Here is a 23,522-nt window from a genome sequence, read left to right as displayed (position 1 = left end):
ATCTGGTATAAATTACCAAATTATAGCTGTGAATTATATGGAGACTGCATAAACCGTCCACCTCTACATAGCACAGCTGTTTGCAGGGCACAACGATCCCACAAACAGCAATGTGGAACTGAGTGCTCCCTGTCACTTTTTCTGTGTAAACGTTTTCAAATGGAAGGGTGGTGTAGGGCCGTAATTAAGCAGCACCCCTCATACAAATTTTGGTACATGTCTTGAAAACAGAACATGTGTTGACAGTAAGCGGGGAATCTAGAAAAGACTGCAGAGCAAGGGGATGACAACAAAACACATTCAGGTAAAACAAATGAAAACCACAAATTTTTAAAATCTGCTAGTGTGAGGCTATGCTCAGCACTGGAGAGAGGGCACATATATAGACATGCCACTGCAGTATAGCTCATAACACCATAGAAATGTATCACAAGTATTGAGACTTACAGAAGATCTTGCTCAGTACAACAGTCAGGGATTAGTCAGATTCACAGGGGCTAGGTACATCAATGGCTACTAGCTATGATGATAAAACAGACAGTAAACTTCTGTTGCACCAAGAAGCAACAACATGGGGAAGCCATGGTCTGCATGCCCTGTTGGCCCTTCAGGGCAGCTGGCTGGCCATTTTGTGAAATGATGCTGGACAAGATGGACCACTAGTCTCATTCAGCATAGCACAACCTCTGATTTATTTATTTATTTAGTTTTATACCCCACCCTCCCTCAGCCAAGGCTGGGATCAAGTGCTTAAGTTAGACCTCTGTCAGCTATTTAAGGGGAAGAGATTTCTACTTTGGAATATAAACACTCCAGCATAGCTAGAGCCTCCAATGGCACTATTTATGCCTTTACTTTCACTCTTGCTCAGATCTCAGAAGCTAAGCAGGGTCAGCCCTGGTTAGTATTTGGATGGGAGACCACCAAGGAATACCAGGGTTGCTGTGCGGAGGAAGGCACTGGCAAACCACCTCTGTTAGTCTCTTGCCATGAAAACCCCAAAAGGGGTCGCCATAAGTCAGCTGCGACTTGATGGCACTTTACACACACACACAGACATAACAGTCTCTTTTTGTTTTTAATAATTTTTTTATTGTTTTTCCAAATTTGTTCATATTCAATTACAAATATCCATTAACAAATTATATAATATAACAAACTTTTCTTATCATAACTAACATGTACATCTTTGACTTCCCCTCTCCCCTCCTCTGTCTCTTTATTATCATTGTTGGTCTCTATGTATCTATTGTCTAATTCTTAGTAATAAATCACCTATATCATTTACTTATAGATATAATAAATTCATATCTTTTCTTAATTATTTCAACATATCTGAATTAGATCAAAATATATCCCTTGATATCACAATTAAATTCATTCATACAGTATTTTGTCCATGCCTCCCATAACAGTCTCTTTTCATTTGTTGTTTTGATGAATCCTTTAAAACTCTTCTTTCTGATGATGATACACTGCAAGGTTCAACAGCATCCTTTAGTTCCACAGCATCCCGATACAATCTGTTTAGGCACTCTTGCCTCCATCTGCTCCACTACTTTAAAGGGATCTCGAATCTTGTCCTGTAAAAAAAGGGTGGAAAAATCATACTCAAAAGGGATACTGTTCTGTTGCTGTATTACTTTAGGTAAAATGGGCTACATGCTAAAACACTACCTGCAGTTCAAAGTAAGAGAGAATGACAAAGACCTGGGAACATGCAATTCCTGTGGCTCTGTGTATTTGTTCTGTTTGAATTCTTATCCTCAAAGCAGCTCAGAGGGATAGTTTATGCTCACAGCAACCTTGAGAGGTGGGGTTGAGAAAGTAATTTGCCAAGGACACCAGTCAGATTCCTAATTCAATACACAGCCAGTACTTAATCTACATACATAACGCCAGATATATTGCTTTGTCTTTTTAGTTGTCTTTTAAAAAATGTTTCTTAACTTCCATGATTATATACAAAATCTAACGTGACCTTCATGGCCTGCTTCTTTCTGTACCTGTCTGTGTTTCCCCCTTTCCCCTTCCCGTGAATCTTCATCCCCTTCTGCAATCCAAGCATTAAAAGTTTTTTTTTTTTAATCTTAATGCACCATGCTCACTGAGACCTTAGTCTCCAACCAGGTGTTAATGCAAGCTTGGCCTTGATCATTACTGGTCACAAGTGGTGAAAAGCAGAGACACCCCCACCCTTTTGTACAAGCTCCATTTGGGAAACTTTGAATCTTCCATTCTTTTCCCACACTTTGTGGGAGAGAGAGTAGATTTACCTACTTGAACTGCACAGTAATGCCATCCATTTCTTTTTTGCTTTGTTCTGTTAACATGTACAGATGCATGCCTATGGCTCCCAAGTCATTGGCAAGGGGGGGGGGGGGAATCACAAAACGATAGTCTAGTAATAGACATGCAGTAGGTGGTGCTGTTGTGTATTAAAGAACTGAAGTTTGGATCTTAAACACCATTTCAGATGGAGGCGACTTTTGAAGGATGGGAAGGGCATTCTAGCTCATTCTATTATATTATATTCTGCTTCACGCAGGGCTTCATCTATACAAATAATTCCCTGTATTTTAATTTTACACCATACAGTTAAGAGATAAATCAATTCTGCCAAACTGTTCAGCTAGCAATTTTCCTTCGGTTTCTAAGAAATGAATTTTAGGGAACTGTAGAAGCAAGAAAAACCATATGCTCAACTGCTGCTCTGAATTCTGTTCAGTAAGATAAACTGTTGGGAAACTCTCCTCTTCTGATACATGATTTTATAATGTGTTTACTATCTTAGTGTGAAGACAAATGCCTCATTCCTGTGTTAGCTCAGATGAATGGCTTGCAGTCTCTCTCATCTAAGCCTCCAGCATCAGCATTAAAGCCAAGCAAATCTTACACCATCTGTTCACCATAGGCACCTTGTTACAATTGGGGGGAGGAGAGATTGTTTATGATCTTTTACAATCCTGACTGCTTCATAAACCCATTGAGATGACTCATGAAATAACACAATGTTCATGAGCATGTGCTAGAAATCCTTGAATCAAACTCAACATAGTCATGAATTTTCTTAGCTTACCATCAGCAGTACCGTGATAAGCATACACAAGATCACGTTGGGGTTTTACTGGCCTGAGTCACCCCCCATCGCACTGTGTTCTAGATTCCTACAGTAAGTATTACAGAGTTTATTCTCACATTATTCCTTACAAAATATATATATATATATTTGCCTCCCGGCCTATACAGTAGGAGGTTGGAAATTGAACACAGGTAACTAAAAATATTGTCGAAGGCTTTCACGGTCAGAGTTCATTGGTTCTTGTAGGTTATCCGGGCTGTGTAACCATGGTCTTGGTATTTTCTTTCCTGACGTTTCGCCAGCAGCTGTGGCAGGCATCTTCAGAGGAGTAACACTGTGTTACTCCTCTGAAGATGCCTGCCACAGCTGCTGGCGAAACGTCAGGAAAGAAAATACCAAGACCTCGGTTACACAGCCCGGATAACCTACAAGAACCAACAGGTAACTAACTTTAAATTTGCTGAAGCGCTGTTTCAAAAATTATGGCCATATTTAGATGAGTCACATTTAATAATGGTTAAAGAAAAGTGTGCACATACCTGGCTTGTTGGAGACCTCCCATATACATCCCTCTTCCCCCCTCGACACTGAGAATCAAAGTTCATCACTAACTCCAGTTGCCTGGGACACATAACTGAAGGTATACCAGTTGACCAGAGTTTGTTTTCCCTCCACTAAATAGGGTCCAAAACCAGGGTTTAATATAGGCTTAGAATGCCAGGTAGTGGGGGTGGGGGGAGGAAAGACTACTAACTTTGGTTAACCCACATGCCTGCATTCAAATGCTACAGGTAATTGAAATTAGGATTTAAGCATGTCAGCGTGGCAGGAAAAAGGGAGGATGGAGGAATGAGGTCCACAGTTTTCCTTAACCATGGTTATATATAACATCTGAATGCAACCCATGTTGACTAGTTGCTGATATTTTAGCTTAGGCTACTCTATTATGACAAAAGAAATTATGCTTTATTATAAAAAGGCATTTATTTCTTGTAATTTTCTAGGCAGAATTAAGCCTTTAGGACCTCACTGTAAGCCTCCCCTTGGGTTTAGAAGTTTATCTAAGAAATGCCTTGCAGGCCCATAGCCTCTCCCCCTTCCCATCCCACCCCAGAAAGCACAAGGTTAAGCTTTCTAGGACACACAGCTGCTTGGCTTCATCAGATGAATCAGGAGGAGGGAAGAGGTCTCTTGTAGATAAGCCTGCCCCAAAATAGGGTCAGGGCCGACAGGCAAGATCCAATTAAGTGTACTGCATGTACAAGAAAGTACCCAGGGAATGGAAATCCAAAACATAACTGCGTCTCAGTTGCTTATTAAAGTACCAGAGTTCTCTACCTTTTATTTTATTAAAATTGCCTTTTATTTGTGTAATAATTTTTTGTTTGAACATACAGTCACAATCTTTGTGACTGCAACTACAAAGTCATACTCCCAGATTAATTCAGAGAAAGTCCATTACAAATAGTCTATGTGATGAATTCAATTTTACATTGTATTTATCTTCTCCTCCCCCCCAGAACTATACCAGGTGGCTCTGGAACCTGTTCTGAATACAACAGATCAGTCAGGAATTCCGATGACACAACATGTCTGCACAGACAGGTAGAAAAGAGTTCCCACAAAGTCTGTCTAGCCACTCATGAAGGGGGTAGGGTGCTAGGCAGATGGTGTTCCTGTAGTCACCCTGAACTTTGGAGACATTTGGAATAAGCAAGACCTCTTCAAAGGTCAATACCAGGTCAGACATGAGCCCCCACCCATCTCTTGTGCTGCTTCACCATATTAAAAGATATGCCTTTCATTTGGTAAGCAGCGGCATGCACTCCTAGAAGTACTGCCATTCTTTCATCTACCCACTTTGGTCACCTGTAGGGTTGCCAACCTCCAGGTACTAGCTGGAGATCTCCTGCTATTACAACTGATCTCCAGCCGACAGATCAGTTCACCTGGAGAAAATGGCTGCTTTGGCAACTGGACTCTATGGCAATGAAGTCCCTCCCCAAACCCCACCCTCCTTGGGCTCCGCTCCAAAAACCTCTCACCGGTGGCAAAGAGAGACCTGGCAACACTAATCATCTACCGCAAATGCAAAACTAAACGGCACAACATCAGATCTTCCAAAAAGGGCATGTCTGAAAATAGTGTGTTTCTTAAGACCTCTTCTTCAACCCATGTCATATCTCATGCTGCCTCGAGTCCCCGGTGGTGAAAAAGACAAGGTAAACATTTTATCCCTATAGATAACCTTGTGCATTTGAAGCTATCATTGATAAGGCAGAAGCAATAAGTCACAATCATGGGGGGGGGGGGAATCTGCAGAGATGTAATTAAACTGTGCAACTCCGTCTCAGCAGTGGGGGATGCAGCAGCTTTCTCAGAACCATAAGAATGGTAGTTTTCTTTTATACTTTTCGTTTCAAAAGATAGTGCACCAAATTCCTCCTACTTGCCCTTTCCAGGTCAGCCCATCTGCAAGTCCTCTGGTTAGATCCCCCCCCCAAGAGCAGTATCACCCTTGTCATGCTTAAGTTATCTTTTATCTGCTATGACTGGGTTGTGAGCAGTGCAGGGATGCTTAAAGTGAGTAGGTATAACTTTAGAAATCTTTTTTTTTTAAGGAAGATATTCATTATAAACAGCTACGGTAAATATTTCTGAATGTTAAAATGACTTCTTGTTCAACTTGTATTTTTCTGTCACTATTAACAGATATTAATATACATATAAGTACTCGGGCTTCATTACAAGGTTGTAAACATCTATGTTGATTATGAGACAATCCCAGTTTTTCCATTCATGTTTTGGAAATGTAACATGCTTGGAAATGTAACAGTATTTGTTTTCTGAATCCAGCTTTAAAATCTGATATTTCTAATTCCATATATGGTAACAGTCTTTATTGTAAGTTTTTGGGTATAATTTGACTTGCGGTCTTTGATGTCTCCTTTTTCTGAATTGGAAAGTAAATTGACTGTTTCCCCCTGTAATATCTGAATAGGAGATATAGAAGCTCCAAAACTCCTGACAATTCGTGGGGAGCGGGGGGAAGCGAAAGTAGTTGAACCAGAACTTTTTAATTATTGTTATACAGAACTTGAATGGTTTAGTACTCCCTGACCAGAATGGTGATTCACTGGCATTCTGCTAGATCCTCATGCATAAATTCAGCTCGGAAATATTCTAAAATTTAATTTCACCAGAGTCCGGTGTACAAGAATGAACTCCAATCATAGTGTTTGTTCTTAAAGTTGCTCTCAAATATCAATTTGGAATTTGCTGCTGCCAAGCATTCATTTGGGAATGGTTATATGCAGGTAAAGCTCACATGGTTGGATGCTTCCCTGTGCAAAACATCCCCTGCAGAGAGTAAACCAGCATATCCAGGAGCATGGTAGGCTAGGACCTATTTTACTGACATCTAGTTTTCTATCTGATACACATTTTTTACATGTCACACAGGCCCCCATTTGCCATCTGAAACTGTACAGCTCAGAGACTACCTCAGCAAAGGTGCAACTAGACAATGCACTGGAGATCTGTCAACAGCACCCTCTGCCTTTTTTTTTAAAGCAGCTGCAGGGAGGGGTGGTCATTTCCACCACCACCCATCCCCAAATTAGGACTAACAGCAGGAGAGAGGAGATAAGTAGTTTCAGAAAAATGAAATGAGAGGGAGGGTTATACCTCTGCATCACCTCTAAATTAAGGTACTGTAACTCAACTCTACGCAGGGATACCTTTGAGGCTGCTCCGGAAATTACAACTGGTCTAGAATGCAATGGCGCAGGGGACCCCTTGAAGAGCGCATGTAACACTAGTGCTTCACTAACTGCCCTGGTTCCAGATTGAGAGTACTGGAGCAGATTTAAAGTATTGGTATTGACCTTCAAAGCCCTAAATGGTCCGGGGCTATCATATCTGTGGGACCGTCTCTCCTGTTACAGCCCCCAAAGAGCATTGCATTCACCTGGAACTGGTGGTCCCTGGCCTGAGAAATATCTAGCTGTCCTTGACCAGGGCCAGGGCTTTTTTGGCCCTGGCCGGCCTGGTGGAACTCTCTGTCGAGTGAGACCCTTGCAGGACCTAATTCAGTTCCATAGGGCCTATAAGACGGAGATGTTCCACCGGGCCTATGGCTGAGAACAGCAGTGGTCTCCCTTCCTTCCTCTCCCTCTCCTTCCCTTTTTTCCTCCCTCCCTCTTCTTTCCCATTTCCCATTTTCCCCTCTCCTTTATGTTTCCTCTCTAGTTCTTTCTATGGACCCAAATTAGACCTCATGCTTCCCTGTTATCTCTTAGGTCTCCTTGTTATCCTCTCTGGGACTATTCACTCTCTCTGATTAAGAATGATTCCCTCACTTAACCTGCTTAAATCAAAATAAGGGATGAGATAATATATGAGATAATCAACCAATAGTTGTTAGCAGCCCTGAGCCTGGCCTTGGCCAGGAAAGCGCAGGGTAGAAACAAAATAAAAATAAAATCCCACCACAGCTCAGTAGTCCTGATACAAATCAAGCCCCCCTCCCCGTTTTTAAATAAAATTAAATATGCCGGGAGAGCCATTTAAGGGTCTTCCACATCTCTTCCAGGGGTGTCTTGAGAACTAGGCCTGAGAGATAAGAGGCTTCTCCTCTCAGTCCCTCATTTGGCAACTGCTGTATGCTGTTCAAAGTCACTGGCTTCAGAATTTATGCACTCTGGCTTCAGTCCTACGGAGCAGCGTGACACTACTTGTGTCACCTGCAGCATGGTTTACCTATGCAAACTATGCTGTATTAATGCTGCTCTAAATTGAACCAAACCTTTACTTTCTCAGGACTACAGCTTTCAGGGCCTGGCTGCTTCTGCCCCACTGGACGGATCAGGAACTTCGTAGCAAATCTGGAGTGCTGTAGAATAGCTGCTGTCTCCTTATCCACTTCCACCACTTCTCCTTGCTGAGAGGGGAGGAAAGGAAAGGAAATATAAAAAAGAAAATCTGAAATTAAGAGGGACTATGGGGTCAGCATGCTTTGCATGCAGAAAGTCCCTGGTTCAGTCTTCAGCATCTCCAGGTTAACAACAGTGGATGCCTGCTGGGTGGAGGTCATGCAAGGAGAGGCGGCACCCAGGGACTCTCCGGGTAAAGGGGAGAAGGACCCACTTCCCAAGAAGCCAGTTGCACGCATGTGGCTGTGTATAAGGAGATTGGGGTGGGGTCGATTGACATGGGGGTTCCTTTAGGTGAGGTGTCTCACCTTAGGGGCAAGAACCTGGAGACAGAGGGGGCAACAAGCAAGGAGGCAGAACTGCTTCCAGGAGGTGGGTGATGTATGCTAGGGATGACTTAAATGGCGCCGTTCCGCATAGTTTGGGGCTGGCAGATGAGACAACTCCCCTCTTCTCTTGTAGCTTAGACTAGATATGGAGTGGAATTTTCACTTCTCACACAGTTTTATGTCCCACAGGAGGGAATTAGAAGAGAATTTCTGAACATCCAGACCTGTACCTTGAACTTGTAGTTAACATCAAACTCTAGTTCTTTCTTATGTCCAGTGATTTCTCCATTGTAAATAACTTCACACCTTTGAGCTGAGTCATCCTGGGGGACCTTAAAGAGGCGGAAAGTAACAGAAACAAACTGGCAGTCACCTGCAATGAGAACATATTGACAATCCTTAAGGCCCACTCAGAGGCAAGGTAGTGCCATTCCTATTTTAAAAGCAGGATACCAGAGGCAGAGAAAAGTGAAACAAGATAGGCAGTTCCAGTCTTTCTGATCTGGTATAGCAATTATTATGTTTCTTGCACTAAGATGATGGTGGTATACTCTGACATCCATAAGGGTCAAGATATGCAATCAGTTCAGCTATATTTCTGTAACTGCCTATTGTACTGGCTATCTTGAACTATATTATATTATAATATATATATATTATATATATTATATTATATTATATATTATAATATATATATTATATTATATTTCCACCAAGGACCTCATCAATTCTGAGTGAACTGGTTACTTTTTTTTTTACTGGATCTCATTTTGAACCAACCTTTCTAAACATTTCCCCCCACTATTCTGTTGAGAATATAAAAGCATCAACCTATGGGATGGAGACCTCACCTCATCTGATGAAATGAGCTCTGACTCATGCAAACTGGAATAAACTGGAATAAGCGTTGTTAGTCTTAGAAGTGCCATTGGCCTCCTGTTTTATTTTGCTGCTACAGACTAACATGGCAGGCTACTCCTATGGAACTCTTTAGCCAAGTGGGCAAGACATGCATTCCCAGGATCAAACCGGACAGGACATATGAAATTCATGACCAGGATCTCCATAAGCCATGGGAAGAGACACCAGTAGAAGGGTGCTTAACTCTTTCAGCCATATTTTCCCCATTTAAAAATTACCCCCTACTACTATTTTTCCTATGGGGGGAAGCATACTGTATGTTCTCTCCCATATAGTAAACAACAGCTGTGAAAAAGGGAACTGAAAGGTGTTAAACATATTTTCCCCACCCCAGGCTGCTTACCAGCTTGCTCCCTTTCTCACTCCCCCCAACTACTTTTAAGGAAAGGGGGGGGAGGCCAAAGATTGTGATCACAGCTTCAAGACATCATAATTGGTTTGGCCACAGCATAGAAGACATCCCTAACCCATAGGCATCTAGAAGAATCTGAAAAGAAATAAAGTATTCAATTGTTGTCCTGTTTTCAACCACTTCTGGAATTGAACACAAGTCAATTGTGTTGTTCCTGTCAGCCAGCAGGTCTTTTTAGAAGTTCCTGGTATCTACCTGCATTCGTATAACGTCACAGAAACAGCTGCAACTATGCCAGATCAGTGGCACAAATCAGCTAAGACTTTTGAAAACTTGGGTGAAGAAATGGTGCAATGAGAATATGTATTCGGTGCAGAAAATGGATTATTTTAGTCCCACAGGGAAGGCGCAGATGGCCATCTCTCACTCACTCACATACACTTCTCCGATCACACTGCTTAGTCTCTCTCTCAGAACTGTGGTGTTCTAAGGTGAGGTTGCTTTGCTCCATGCAAAGAGACAGACATTGATGTTTAATTTAGCATACCATAGAGGGTTTTTTTTTTCTTACCCACAACTTTTTCCAGCTCCTTATTACTGATGGATATTCGAGAGGCTGTCACCAGTCGAGGTGGCAAGAACCCAGCATCCTCAGCTATTTTGTACAGATCTTCCCACCACAGGGCTCCACCTAGGCACTCACCTAAACATGGCACAACAACAAAGCGTACTTGATGGAAATGCACAGGAGACATGGGAAAAAAATTGAGATAGAAGGATACTAGAGGGACTAAAGAAGAGTTGGTTTATATACCCTGCTTTTCTCTACCTTTAAGAAGTCTCAAAGCAGCTTACAATTGCCTTCCCTTCCCCTCCCCACTACAGACACCTTATGAGGTAGGTGGGGCTGAGAGAATTCAGAGAGAACTGTCAAGGTCATCCAGCAGGCTTCATGTGGCGGAGCAGGAAATCATAAAAACACAAGAAAATCCATGCCAGATCAGACCAAGGCCCATCAAGTTCAGCAGTCTGTTCACAGTGGCCAACCAGGTGCCTCTAGGAAGCCCACAAATAAGACAACTGCAGCAGCATCCTGCCTGTATTCCTCAGCACCCTGTTCTCCAAATTAGAGTCCGCCACTCATGTGGAGAAGTGGGGAATCAAACCCAGTTCTCCAGTTTAGAGTCCGCCATTCCTAACCACTACTCCATGCTCGCTCCCAAAAAGATGGCATTCTAGAAAGCCCCATGTCTTTTAATCACTCTGGGTTCCCAAGGTTTCCACCTGGCTACTAATGAGTGGGAAGTGCCATTCAATTAACTTTTTAAAAGCAAGACTCTTCAGTAGTCAAATTTGAAGAGGAAGTTAGCATGCATTTACATGTATACACATCACATATTGGGTACCTCAGAAAGGTGGAATCTGTACATGTTCCAGAGAAACCATTAGGCATAAAAACATGCATATGAGTTACGTTGTTGCTGTTTTTTTACACACAACAATGGAGAACCTTGATTTCCTCCTTTGGAAAGCGGTAAACTATGGGGGTAGGGAACCCTGGACACTGTGAAGGTGGGATGTGAAGTCCCAAAATGGGATCCTAAGGAAAGTGTGGTGTAGCAGTTACAATGCCAGATTAGGGCTGGAGAAACTCCAGTTGCTTCTACACAGAGGGTTTTGCTCTTTATAGTTGTTCCCTAATCATCCACTTTACAGGTTTTCCCCTCCTTTGCTCGAATCTTTCTGAAACCCGGTTTGATACATTCTTTTGGGAGAGATCACAGTCAAAGTGAGTTCACATGCCATGGTGGATGGGAAGGTGCACATTTCTGCAGGTCCTGCTGCCATTTCCCCACCTATACCACTAGAGGGCTTTTTAGACTCTACAAAGACTCAGAAATTGCTACGTCACTAGCATGAAAAAGCCATTCTGTGGCATGAGAGAGGGGACCAACTCAAGGAAACTATAGGAGAATGTGTGTTCAGCAGCTACACAGGGAAACGTTACCATGTGGCAGTAACCTCAAGCTCCAATCCCATTCAGCCATGAAGTTCATGGGCACTTTCATACACACTGAATAACACACTTTCAGTACACTTTCAATGCACCTGAATGATTGTTTGCAGATGGATTTTGCCATTTTATACAGTCAAATCCAGTTACAACATGCAATGAAAGTTCATTATTCAGCACGTGTGAAAAGTACCCACGGTGACCTGCAGCCAATCACTCCCCTTTAGCTCAATCCACCTCACAAGACTATTCTGGGGATAAAATGAAGGAGTGGACAACTATGTCAATTATAACCACCTAAGAAGAGGGTATGGATAAGATATGAGGATGGGGGTGTCTTCTCCCAACAGTCAAAACCTGTATAGATTGAATACTCCCCTCATTGAACCCCACAGATCCACAATGGGTGTGACTGCACAAATAGTGTCCCCATCATCCCAATATAGTTTGGGAAGAGAACTCAAAAGGAGTTGATGAGAATAATGTCAGAGATCTCCTAAACCGTTCTCTTGTAATGTCAGTAGGGGACCATAATCCCAGTCCAAAAATCTTCATGCAGAGTAGCAGGAGGTTCGCAGAGAACCATAGAACACAATCACTAGTGAGTCTGGGGCTTCTACACAGTAGCCTGGTTTTAGAAGAAGAGACAGAGTTCAAACATTTTGAGAAATTTCACAGAAGAAACAGTCAGAAGAGAAGCAGCTTTAAGATTATGTACTGGAAAGGAATATGCAATACTGAATTTCGATTCCAACAGTGGTTTATGTGTGGTCAGGGAGGAGGGAAGGAATTCTCTCACCCCACAAGATCCTATGTTTCCTGATCTCCTCAGGCAGGTCATGGCTGGCATACACGTCACTGAAATACATCTCCCCGCCTGTCTGAGAGAAACAGAGAGAAATGGGAGCCCCCTAATCACAACAAATAATTAAATATGAAACACTGTCTCCAGGGCTTGATAGTAGAAAAAGGGCATGGAGACTGACTGGGTTAAAGCCAAGGAAACTGCCTGGCTGAGACTGCCGTGCCAGTTCCAGCCACTGTTCACCAGCCATTGAATTTTTTTTGCTATTGATATGTTATGTCTTCTAAAGCAATTCAGCCAACCCAGGCAAGCTAAATTAACCAAGGTCTCTGGAGGCAGCCTAGGCCGTCTCCTTGTAGGAAAGTCAATCATCTTCACTTTGTTTATATAAACAGAATATAGTAGCAGCTGGGCAGCAAAGTACATTACAGGCAATGAAGCCTGCATTTAGGGCAAGGTTCTAAAATTTCTGACCAGCGACTCTTTGCAGGTGCTAACCTACGTATTCACTTCTCTCCAGACACTGAACTCAAAGGATTTCAGTGCTCAAGACTGACCTCACACATTTTCCAGTTGCATGACTCGGCTAACTATTTTGTGTATGGCTCAGATATCCTCCTCACTGCAAAGATCTCTTTTCTCTCCATTGCCATTACAGTCAGTCTAAGATGCATTCCACAACCAGCTGTCACTTTACCTTTAACACTCGATAGGCCTCACGCAGGACGGATCTTTTATTGGGAGACAGGTTAACCACACAGTTGGAGCTAAACAGGAGACAAAAGCTCATTTGGGTTCTTTGGTGAAGGAAAACAAGGGACAGATTTCACTAGGCTAATAAGATCAAGCTGTGGAACAAGGCAACATGGGAGCTTGGCTTCCCCACACTGGTAAAGGGCAGGAGAAATCTTGGTACCCCTTGTGACCATGATGAGTCCTGCTGTCTTCCCCTAGCCCAGCCTAGGAGCACAGACTCATATAGTTTTAAAAGCCAATTTATTTTCACTTAACGTAATTAAAAACCAAATTAGAGAAACTTTCCTGATCTAAATTGGGAGCCTGCCTCCAAAAGTGACCAACAATAGGACTGGTAAATGTGTTTCCTAAACAACTTTGTCAGGGATGAAGAGCCAGGGGAGGAAGTGCATTACCATTCCCACAGACCCACGGATTCTCCCTGCAAATGCTGCCCAAGGCCATTTCCCCCACAACTGGGCTCCTTCCAACCTCAGGCCTCAAGGGAAAACACAGTAAAAAAAAATGCCGGGGGGGGGGGGGGCAAGGTCATTTGTTAGAGAATCAAAGGGTGCAGAAAGGGTCAAGCATCCTGTCAGACCCACTGATTCTTCCATGCAAATGCTCCCCCCTCCAAATACATTAGCATTATGAAACAAAAACAAGGTCAGGAGCCCAATGCCTGCTTCCTAATGTGAAATTTCATCCTCAGAGAGACAGTGATGGAGTCTTTTCCTTGCAGTTTCCTCACAGATTAATTGTGAGGGGTTCAAATCTCTTGTTAACTCGCTAGGTTGCTCAAGGTAAGCTGTCCTCAGTCCTAACCACCTGTTAACACTGTTTCCGGGTCTGCCTTAGGTCCTGTCAACCAGACGAGTGCTGGAAGTTCCATGTTGAAATTTAATTCTCAGGAATACGGGGGCTCAATTTGGATCAGGACTTTGGGAAGAAGGCTCCAGAAACAGCATACTGTGTAGTCAAGACTTCAGTCTCAGCTCCCCCACCCTAGGTATAGTATGTGTAGTATTAACTACCTACATTACAGGGTTCTTATAAAGATTACAAGATAAGGTACATAAAACAAGCGGCCACTTAAACCATTGTACAAATGCTAAGTGTTATTACATAGAATCCCAGCATGCAGGGAAAAGAGCTAGAAAGTGTACCTACATTACAAGGTCATAGCTTTCATCCTTCAGGTCCGCTGCTCCCAGTTTTTCTATGTGTCCAAGGATGAAGTTTACATTGGGATTTTGGTAGTCAAATTTGTTCATGTGATAGTCAATGTACTTCTTTGCCACTTCTAGCTGAAGGAGAGAAGTAAAGCAAAAGAATGGAAAGACAAAGTAAGGAAGAGAGAGCTCAAATGGTGCTTAAAATAAACACTGCTTTGTATTTGTTGTTGTCCCACCACAGTTATCACTAATCTTCAAGAATCAACTTGTTAATTCCTTCTCCGCTACCTTCTTGATGCCAGACTACCAGCTTGCCCTTTCCTATCCAGACTGTTATCCAGATATGCTCTGGTTCCCGTCGTGTTTGCTGCATTTTGGTTCCAGTCTGCATACAGCAGTACAAATATTTCCCTAGATCCCTCATTCAGCTTACGGCCTGGATTTACCTTGTATAACGCTTTGCCACAGTGATAGCTCACAACCATCTCATACATTTAGTTACTTAATTTATACCCCACCTTTCTCCCCAATGGCATACATGGTGCTCCTCTCCTTAATTTTATCCTCACAACAACCGTGATGTAGGCTCGGCTGAGTGTGTGTGACTGGCCCAAGGTCACCCAGGAAGCTTTCATGGCAGAGTGGGAAATCAAGGGTCTCCCAGATCCTAATCAATGCTCAAACCACTACACAACACTGTCCTGGTAAGCCCCAAATGTTCCTCTATAATTTAAAGTTATCTCAAATTCACTTTACATAATTTTCAAGTGTCTTTGTGGCTGTGTCTTGTATGGCAGAGATTATGCTATATTGTTACATTTATTGATATCCCACTAAAGCATCTGAATGAAACATTTCCATGACTAACCCATTTCTTTCTGCATGTGTACTATACTCTGTACATATTCAAATCCCTAGAAGCCCCTGCAGGCCTTAAGGTCATACAATACTATCTTCAAGAAGGAGTGTTCTTTTTCTTCCCTGGTCTCAACAGGTGAAAATATTTTCATTGCCAGGTATTCAAAGATGAATAAAAAGCCTTTTTTTGCACGATTTTTCTATTTTGTAGAGATTATTTTATTTGTATTCTTAATCATTGTGATTATCCTTTGAATCAATTTCTGTAATTCCTTTAAACAAATAAATTTCAGCTGTTAGCCAGATACCCCAAGGAGCCACTTTCTAATAAATTCTTCCTCTGCTGGACAACTATACAGACCTTTCTTTATCAAGTCACCTTTGATTTAATTAGAAATATTAAAAAAGTTTTGGATTGGTTCAAAAGAACTTGACGCTTGAAGTCATTGTCTGTCCCTCAATGCAACCACCCCTTATAAAGGAAGATACGGCTTTTCCTTGGCCAAGTTGTTATTCAGAACAAAACCAATATGCAATTCAGCTTGCCAGATATCAAGAGAAAGAAGCTTGTTTTGCTCCCTGAAAAAGCATTAACAGTATCTCTATCTAACCTATCTAGCCATCCAGAGCATTTTAACCCACTCTTCCTCCAAAGACCTCACAGAAGCCTACATGGTTCTTCCTCATTTTATTCTCACAAAACCCCTGTGGGGTAGGTTAGGCTGAGAGGTGTGACTGGCCCAAGATCCCCCACTAAGTTTCATAGCCAAGGGATCCTGATCCAACATTTTCTCAGGCCCTACAATACACTGGCCAATCTTACCTTCTGTCATGTCAACTCCTCCCCATCTACTACTAGAGGGCAAGCAGCTGCACATTTCCCTTTATTACTCCACAATGTAAAGGGCCAGAGACTTTGTTTTAAAACAAAGCTGGGAACTAGTAAAGTGTGGTAATAGATGTTATAATAATACAGCAATCTAATTATTCCTGATTTTTAAGTCCTAAAAAGTGCTCCAGATAGAGAGAGAAAGAGAGAGAGAGAGACAGAGGGTATGGGGGGAATGATATCACTGGGGGCTTAGGCAAGGAAAATGCACACCTTCCAATCTACATTGTGTCCAATGTACTTTAACAGTGATCTTTCCAAAAGAAAACCAGGTTTCCTAAAAGGAGTCTGTATTACAAAAATAAACACATTTCATCAGAAGGGGAAATGTTCCTCTGCAAGATAAGAAGCTACAAATCTCAGGATCACTTTACCCGATGAACATATATATAGATATCACTTCTGCATAATAAAACTAAGCATGTGACGAAATAAGCATGAAGTGATGGAGTATGATTAGTTTTCATACATAGAAGCAATAGCTGTGAAACAGCTAACTGATTTACTGAAAGCAATACAGGATGGAGATTGGGAAACAGAGGTAAACAGTTAACAAAAGAGCAGGCTGTACATGGACTGAGGTACGAGAGTTAACATGGAAAAGGTAGGCTAAGAAGAATGCTGAGTGGTAGCATGCATCATGAGGATAAGAGTCAACAGCCATGCCCTATCTACTTTTGGCAATCTACAGATAAAACCTACTGGTTTGAATACCTCCCAGTTTGGATGCCAGTCTCAGAGTCTGAAATCAGAGGCCTGATTGCCTCATTGTCACTTGGAAAATCCCCTGGGGAGGACATGATCGTCCCTGAACTATATAAAGCTTTCCTAAACTGGTGGTCTCCTGTTCTAGCCAGAGTCTTTACACATATCAACGAAACAGGTTTAATTCCCTCTGGCTGGAAACTAAGCATTGTCGACCCCATCCATAAGAAGTGGAGCAAGACAGAGCCACAGAACTATAGACCCATAAGCCTGCTTGACATTGCAGCAAAGCTATATAGCAAAAAACTGCTGCATACATTGGAAGAGTGGGTGACCGAGAACCACATTCTGCACCCACACCAAGCAGGATTCAGAAAGGGATTTGGCACAGTAGATCATTGCCAAACACTGAAAACTTGCTTTTTCTGGTGTAAATGGCCCAACCAAAGCGCTATTTGTAGCATTTGTAGACCTGGCCGCTGCATTTGATTCCATCAATAGGGACCGTCTGTGGTCAAAATTATTAAGGAAAAACATTGATAAACGGCTATTCTTTTTGTTGCGTGCATTACACACAGACATCTATGCCCAAATTAGGGTGGGTATAACTGGCTCTTTAACCAACAAAATTCCAATCTGTAAGGGAGTGAAATAGGGTTGTATTTTGGCCCCCTTGTTATTCAATTTGTTTATAAAAGATATCGTTGAAAGGCTGTCAGGTCCACATTTTGTTCCACCCTCACTCGTACATCAAAAAATCTCAGTCCTATTATATGTGGACGATATGGCCCTAATCTCCCTTACCAAAGTTGGCTTGAGAAGGTTGCTGCAACAACTGGGAACGTACTGCAAGGAAGAGGCCCTTAATATTAACTACGAGAAGACAAAAGTCATGGTCTTCAGGAAAAAGCCCAAAATATCATCTTGGAGTATACTTGGCAAACCAATCAAGCAGTGTAGCTCCTTTAAACACCTTGGAGTTACATTTAAGGAGACCCTCAACTGGAATGTGCACCTAGCAACATCTAGGGCCTCTGCATTAAGGATAGTGGGGTCGATTTTACATTTTTTCTTCACCAAGGGAGGTTTTCTTATAGACCCTGTCCTAAAACTATACAAAAGCAAGGTCATACCACATCTCCTCTATGGAGTGGAAGTATGGGGCTGGAAAGATGATATTCTTATCAGTCTAGAATCAATCCAAAATCACTTTCTCAGGCGTATCTTAGTTCTCCCCAAGGGGACTCCCGCTGCCCTGATGAGGGCCGAAACAGGTCTTCCCTCACTCAGGGCGCGTGTATACCTAGTGGTATTACAATTATTGGAAAAAATACAAAATAGCTAGAACAAAATCGTTTAGCAGTCAATCATTCATCATCATGCTAATGAAAGATCCATCACACCTTAATTTCTTAAATAAGATATTATCTCAGTACTCAATTCCAGATGACCTTTTAGGGCTATCAGCAGATTTTTCCCAACTTAAAGACTGGGTCTACAAATTAGATGCCCTGATGGACAGAACACAGATTCTGAAATCGGGAACTGCTTCTGGGTTTAAACTTTTCAAAACTGACCATCTTAGAGCTACTTATTTAGTCAATATACCAAACCCCAAGCTTAGAGCAGCCTTTACGTCCCTGCAGTTTCAAACAATGCCAAAGGCTGCTCTGTCCGGGCGTTATTGCCAAATTCCAAAAGACCAACGTTTTTGCATCTGTGGAACATCTGCTCTAGAGGATTTATACCACTACTTATTTGAATGCCCTCTATATGTGGAACCCAGGGCTAAATTTCTTGTCGGGTTGGTTTCTGGCTTAAACACCTGTCCTAGAGCCGAGAAACTAGAATTTTTGTTAAAAGATACAAATGGGTTTGTCTCTTATAGGACTGCCCTGTATACTCTGGCAGCAGAGAAAATAAGGGCCAATATGGCTGCTAAGGGAGTAGATCCTTTAAGTTGATTTTAATGGTTGCTAGGTCCCATTGGCCGATTGGGACACCACCACAATTTTTAGCTATTATTTTGTTGTTTTGTATGCATCGTTTTAGCAAAGTTTTATTATGTATATTTATTATTAATCCAGTATGTTATTAATCTAATATTTTATTATGTATTTGTGGTATCCTTGATATGTTTGTAATGACCTGTGGCTAAATGCAAATAAAACCATTCATTCATTCATTCATTCATGTTTGAATTTGCCGAGGGGTGGGGAGAAGTTCCTACCTGAGCTTCAGTCATGTCTATCCCAGTAACATGTCCATTCTCCCCAACCAGTTTACTGAGCATGTAACAATCTCTTCCACTCCCACTGCCCAAATCTAATATCCAACAATTTTCTAGGCACTCCGGTATCACCAGGCCACAACCATAATACCTGGGGGAGAGAAAAAAGGGAACAAACTAATGTGAAAGGAAACGATGGGACAGAAATTATGTGTCAAGTATAGCAAGAGCCAATCCATATCAACACCGCTTCACAAGAGGTATTTATGATTGCACCTGCTGCTCTTCAATATCCTTCTGCCACAGATGAACAGTTAAAAACCTAACCATGAAGTTCTATGCAGAGTTACTCCAGTCTAACTCCACTGAAATCTAGACTACAGTAACTCTGTGTGGCACTGAACTGTTACTCAAGGGCCCAATAGCTGCTGTCTATACATTTTTATACAAATAGGAACATTGAACATAATGTGGAAATTTATCTATCACTGCTCTGTCACACTGACAAGATCTTTCAGAATATGGGACATTATTAAGGCATCCCCCTACTTCACAGAGGATTCCACTGAAGTTGGATTAAACATCTGGGAACAAAGTAAAAAAACTACTAATTTATTTGCATTGTATATAGTCTGCCTTTCTCACTGAGACTCAAGGGGGATTACACAGTTTAAATCCACCTAATCAACAGGATGGGACATACAATAAACACTGCAATAAGATTTGGATTGCAGAAATCTGAAACAGACCTGAAACAAAGCACAAGCTTTAACGTGACACATTAAACAATGCTCAAATTACATAGTAGCATGGTCTACAGTCCCCATCCCTTTACCAAAAGCAGCTCTCTGAGCCATTTCAGCACAGCTCAGATTCAGTACAGCTCAGTTATGTGTGTAAAAATGCCCTCCGGAATGATGCAGTTTTACACTGTTTGTAGAATGTCAGGAGAGTGGGAGCCTTGAGTATTTAAGTGCCTAATCAAATAGCATAAGCTCCTTTTTGACATAATAAAAGGAAGCGTCAGATTCTTAAACAGCTATCAATTATTTTTAGAGGAAATGTAATCTTTAATTATTTATTTTTCACTTTCCATTGCAGTAACGCTGTGGCAACAAGGTAGCCTTCAAAAAATCTGCATGGACTTCTGAATTCTCAGGCCAACCCCTTACAATTTGCCCACATCAATCAATTAAAACATTAGCTATTTAATCTATCAGTTAAATGTTTGCTGTCCCAATCTTTTGTTCTTAATTTATTCTTAATGCTGAAGGATTTAAGAGTTCCCTACTAGGTATACAAAGACAAAAATGCATCTCGTTTCCATGATACAACTCAAGTGAGTGAAGCCAAGTCAAAAACCTAATACTGTACTTTGCTGAGACTTCTTCATGCACACACTGGAGTGCTTCTCTGACAAACGTGGGCAAAGGTCTTGCTGTCATAAGGCAAGCATTGGTTTTGAGATCCGTTGTTTTCGTCACCTCTTTGCCATAGTAATCCTGAGAACGGGAAATTAACACCAGAATTATAAACAATATTTTAAAAGGCCTAAAATGGGGTAAGGGGCTGTCTGTTTCACAGTGTTCAGTGGAAAGAGATGTCCCTACCAAGGTTCTAGATCTCTCTCCAAACTACACAATTTGGCTCACGCAGTTTGGAAAATACCTTGAATACAAATAGAATTACAGTGCAATCCTAAACTGAGTTACATTTCTGTAAGCGCAGGGTGTAACTTCATTGGATCACACTACCAGCATCTAAATATCTCACACACATACGTGCTCCAAATCACCTTTTGGTATACCAGCCACATTTGGGAGGGTGCTGTTTCTGATGGGTCCAGGACAGAGAGGTTGACTAAACCAGTCCTCTTAGACTACAAAGAACCTCTTCTCACTTATTCTAACAACTCTTTTTTCAACTGAGCAAGGTGAAAACAAAAACATCTGAAAAGCTTCTCAAGGCATGGTCACTAGGCTAGGGTTGCCAACCTCCAGGCAGAGCCTGGCGATCTCCCACAACTACAGCTGATCTCCAGACGGCAGAGCTCAGTTCCCCAGGGAGAAAATGGTACCGTCAGATGGTGGACTCTCTGGCACCGAGGTCCTTCCCCTCCCCAAACTCTACCTTCCTCAGGCTCAACTCCAAATCTCCAGGAATTTCCCAGTCCAGAGTTGGCAACCCTACATGACCAGGCTGAATGGGCGGGACAGACAAGAAACAAACAGACCCCGATAAAGGAGGAGATAAATCAGGCAGTCAGGACAGTAATGCACAGAGGCGTTCACGGGTTGGATGCAACAGGGACTCCCCGATGGGCTACATTTGACAGGAACGATCAGGCAAGACATGCCCGTTTGGGTATGGAATAGTTCCTGGCGCCCAGCGGGAAAAAATAAAACTATCTGGTTTATTGCACTCTCACCTGTACCTCTTTGTATATCCGCTGGGCAGCCACTACAAAGAAACAAAAAGAACCTGTGAGAATATCCACGATGGGCAGCCGCGTTAGCCTGTCCGTAGCAGCAGAAAAGAGCAAGGATCCAGCAGCGCCTTAAAGGCGAACAAAACCTCTCGCAGGTGGAAGCTTTCGTGAGCCACAGCTCGCTTTTTCAGATACCTGGACCCTTGCTCTTTTCTACTCCCGTGAGACTATTGTGAAGGTTCCTCACTCAACTGTGTCGTGGGGTTTTTTTGGGGGGGGGGGCGAGAGAGCCGAACCTTTACTGCCTGCGCCAAACCAGTTCCGAGGCGCTGCGCGCGATCCTCCGGCCGCGTCCTTTCCGCCACTCTCATTCCCCCCTCCCGTTAGAATTCCTTCCCCAACCAAAAGATAACCAAAACGCCGGGTCGCTTTATCCTCCTTTAGTCCCTGTTTCAGCCAGGATCGAATGCACATTAGGCGAAACGCACGCGTTTAATCCAGGCTGAATCCTGGCTGAAACAGGGATTAAAGGAGGATAAAGCGACCATGGGCGAAAACGCCTGGTCGCTTTATCCTCCTTTAATCCCTGGGGATTAACGCATGGGCAGAATGTCCCTGGTTCGCTCCTCTGTTATCTCACAATATTTTAATCCCACAATATTTAAGACTGGATAATCAAATGCATGATGCCAGCCCATCCCACTATAAGTCTGAAACAAGTAGCTGCTGGAGGCTCCCCGTGCGTTTGAACCAACCGTTTCAGCCAGGACCAAACGCGCGCGTTTCGCCTAATGTGCGTTCGATCCTGGCTGAAACAGGGACTAAAGGAGGATAAAGCGACGCGGCGTTTTCGTTTTGCCCCAAGAGTCCAGGAGCACCTTAAAGACGAACACAAATATTTTCTGGCAGGGTAGGAGCTGCTCCCGAAAGCTCCTACCCTGCCAGAAAATATTTGTGTTCGTCTTTAAGGTGCTCCTGGACTCTTGCTCTTTTCTACTACTGCAGACAGACTCACACGGCGACCCGCTGCAAAAGATAACCCTGATTCGCCTCCCCCCCCCTTACTGTGCGCCGCTCCGACCCCGTCCCCAGGCTGTGAGCCCCCGCCGCCAAAAAGGGCGCAAATAGATTTGGACTCGCGACCTCGGGTTTGACCAAAGGGGCGTGCGCGCGCCGTGGTTGCAGGGGAAGCGAAACCCGGTCGCCGGAAAGGGATGTGCTTCGTTTCTGCGGACGTGGCTGAGCCAGGCGGCGTGCTGCCTCTTTCCCCGTAACTTTGCAGCGGCCCGCGCCAGTAGGCTGACCCACGTTTTCATTGGGTTAACGGGCGTTTAAGGGCCGGCTCCTTTGTAGACTGTGGCCGTTCTCCACTTTCACTGTGCCGGCTTTTGCGGGAGAAAGGAAGGATCACAGTCTGGGGAATGAGCCAACGGAGCAGGTGGATGGTTACAAGTTACCCTGCCAGAAAATATTCTTGTTGGTCTTTCAGGTGCTCCTGGACTCTGGCCCTTTTCTACTACTGCAGGCAGACGAACACGGCGACCCCCTGTGAAGTATGAGCCAGTGAGGCATACTGGTTAGATGATTATTTGCTGCAAACAGGGCTCCCCGTGTATGCCATCATGAGCTGGACGGGGGAAGGCACGATATACAAACACCAAACTCTTCAGAACCAATTTTCTACAAACATTTCTGAGAATGTAAATGCATGCAGCCCATGACAGTAAATTTTCCATAGGCTGTCCTCTTATTGACTGCAGTGTAGAAGTGATCCTAGAAACATGCTTAGCTGTCAGTATAATCTGTCACAAACCTCTCCACCTCCCCGGCGCCAATGGACATGGTTTGAAAACTTAAGTAATGTCTTCTGATGGTGTATTTCTTTGATAATGTGGGTGGATGCAAATCAGTAGCTAACAGGGGGCATGTAAATTGCTAATGCTCAGGTATGAAACCAGAAAATCCAAGCTTGCATAAACTGGCACAGTATTGGTTAGAATGCTGAACTAGAATCTAGCAGACCCAGGTCTGGATCCCTATTCCACCAGGGAAGCATTCTGGGTGA

At 42.9% G+C, this 23,522-nt stretch overlaps 1 protein-coding gene across 1 annotated transcript; it reads right to left on the bottom strand.

The window, feature by feature from the left end:
- Positions 1-1,484: 1,484 nt before the first annotated feature.
- On the bottom strand, positions 1,485-23,299 carry AS3MT (arsenite methyltransferase). The gene is made up of 11 exons (XM_056850445.1): positions 23,271-23,299; positions 21,458-21,545; positions 20,404-20,531; positions 19,030-19,180; positions 14,343-14,479; positions 13,135-13,204; positions 12,432-12,513; positions 10,190-10,321; positions 8,576-8,718; positions 7,890-8,024; positions 1,485-1,583 (listed from the first exon to the last, which is right to left on the bottom strand). Exons 1-11 carry the CDS (start codon positions 23,297-23,299, stop codon positions 1,485-1,487), a joined length of 1,194 nt encoding a protein of 397 aa, XP_056706423.1.
- Positions 23,300-23,522: the final 223 nt, after the last annotated feature.

Source organism: Euleptes europaea, chromosome 5 (genome assembly GCF_029931775.1).
Source record: "Euleptes europaea isolate rEulEur1 chromosome 5, rEulEur1.hap1, whole genome shotgun sequence".
NCBI classification, from domain to species: domain Eukaryota; kingdom Metazoa; phylum Chordata; class Lepidosauria; order Squamata; family Sphaerodactylidae; genus Euleptes; species Euleptes europaea.
The sequence above is the reverse complement of the archived record's forward strand: the minus strand, read 5'-3'. Positions and strand labels throughout refer to the sequence as shown.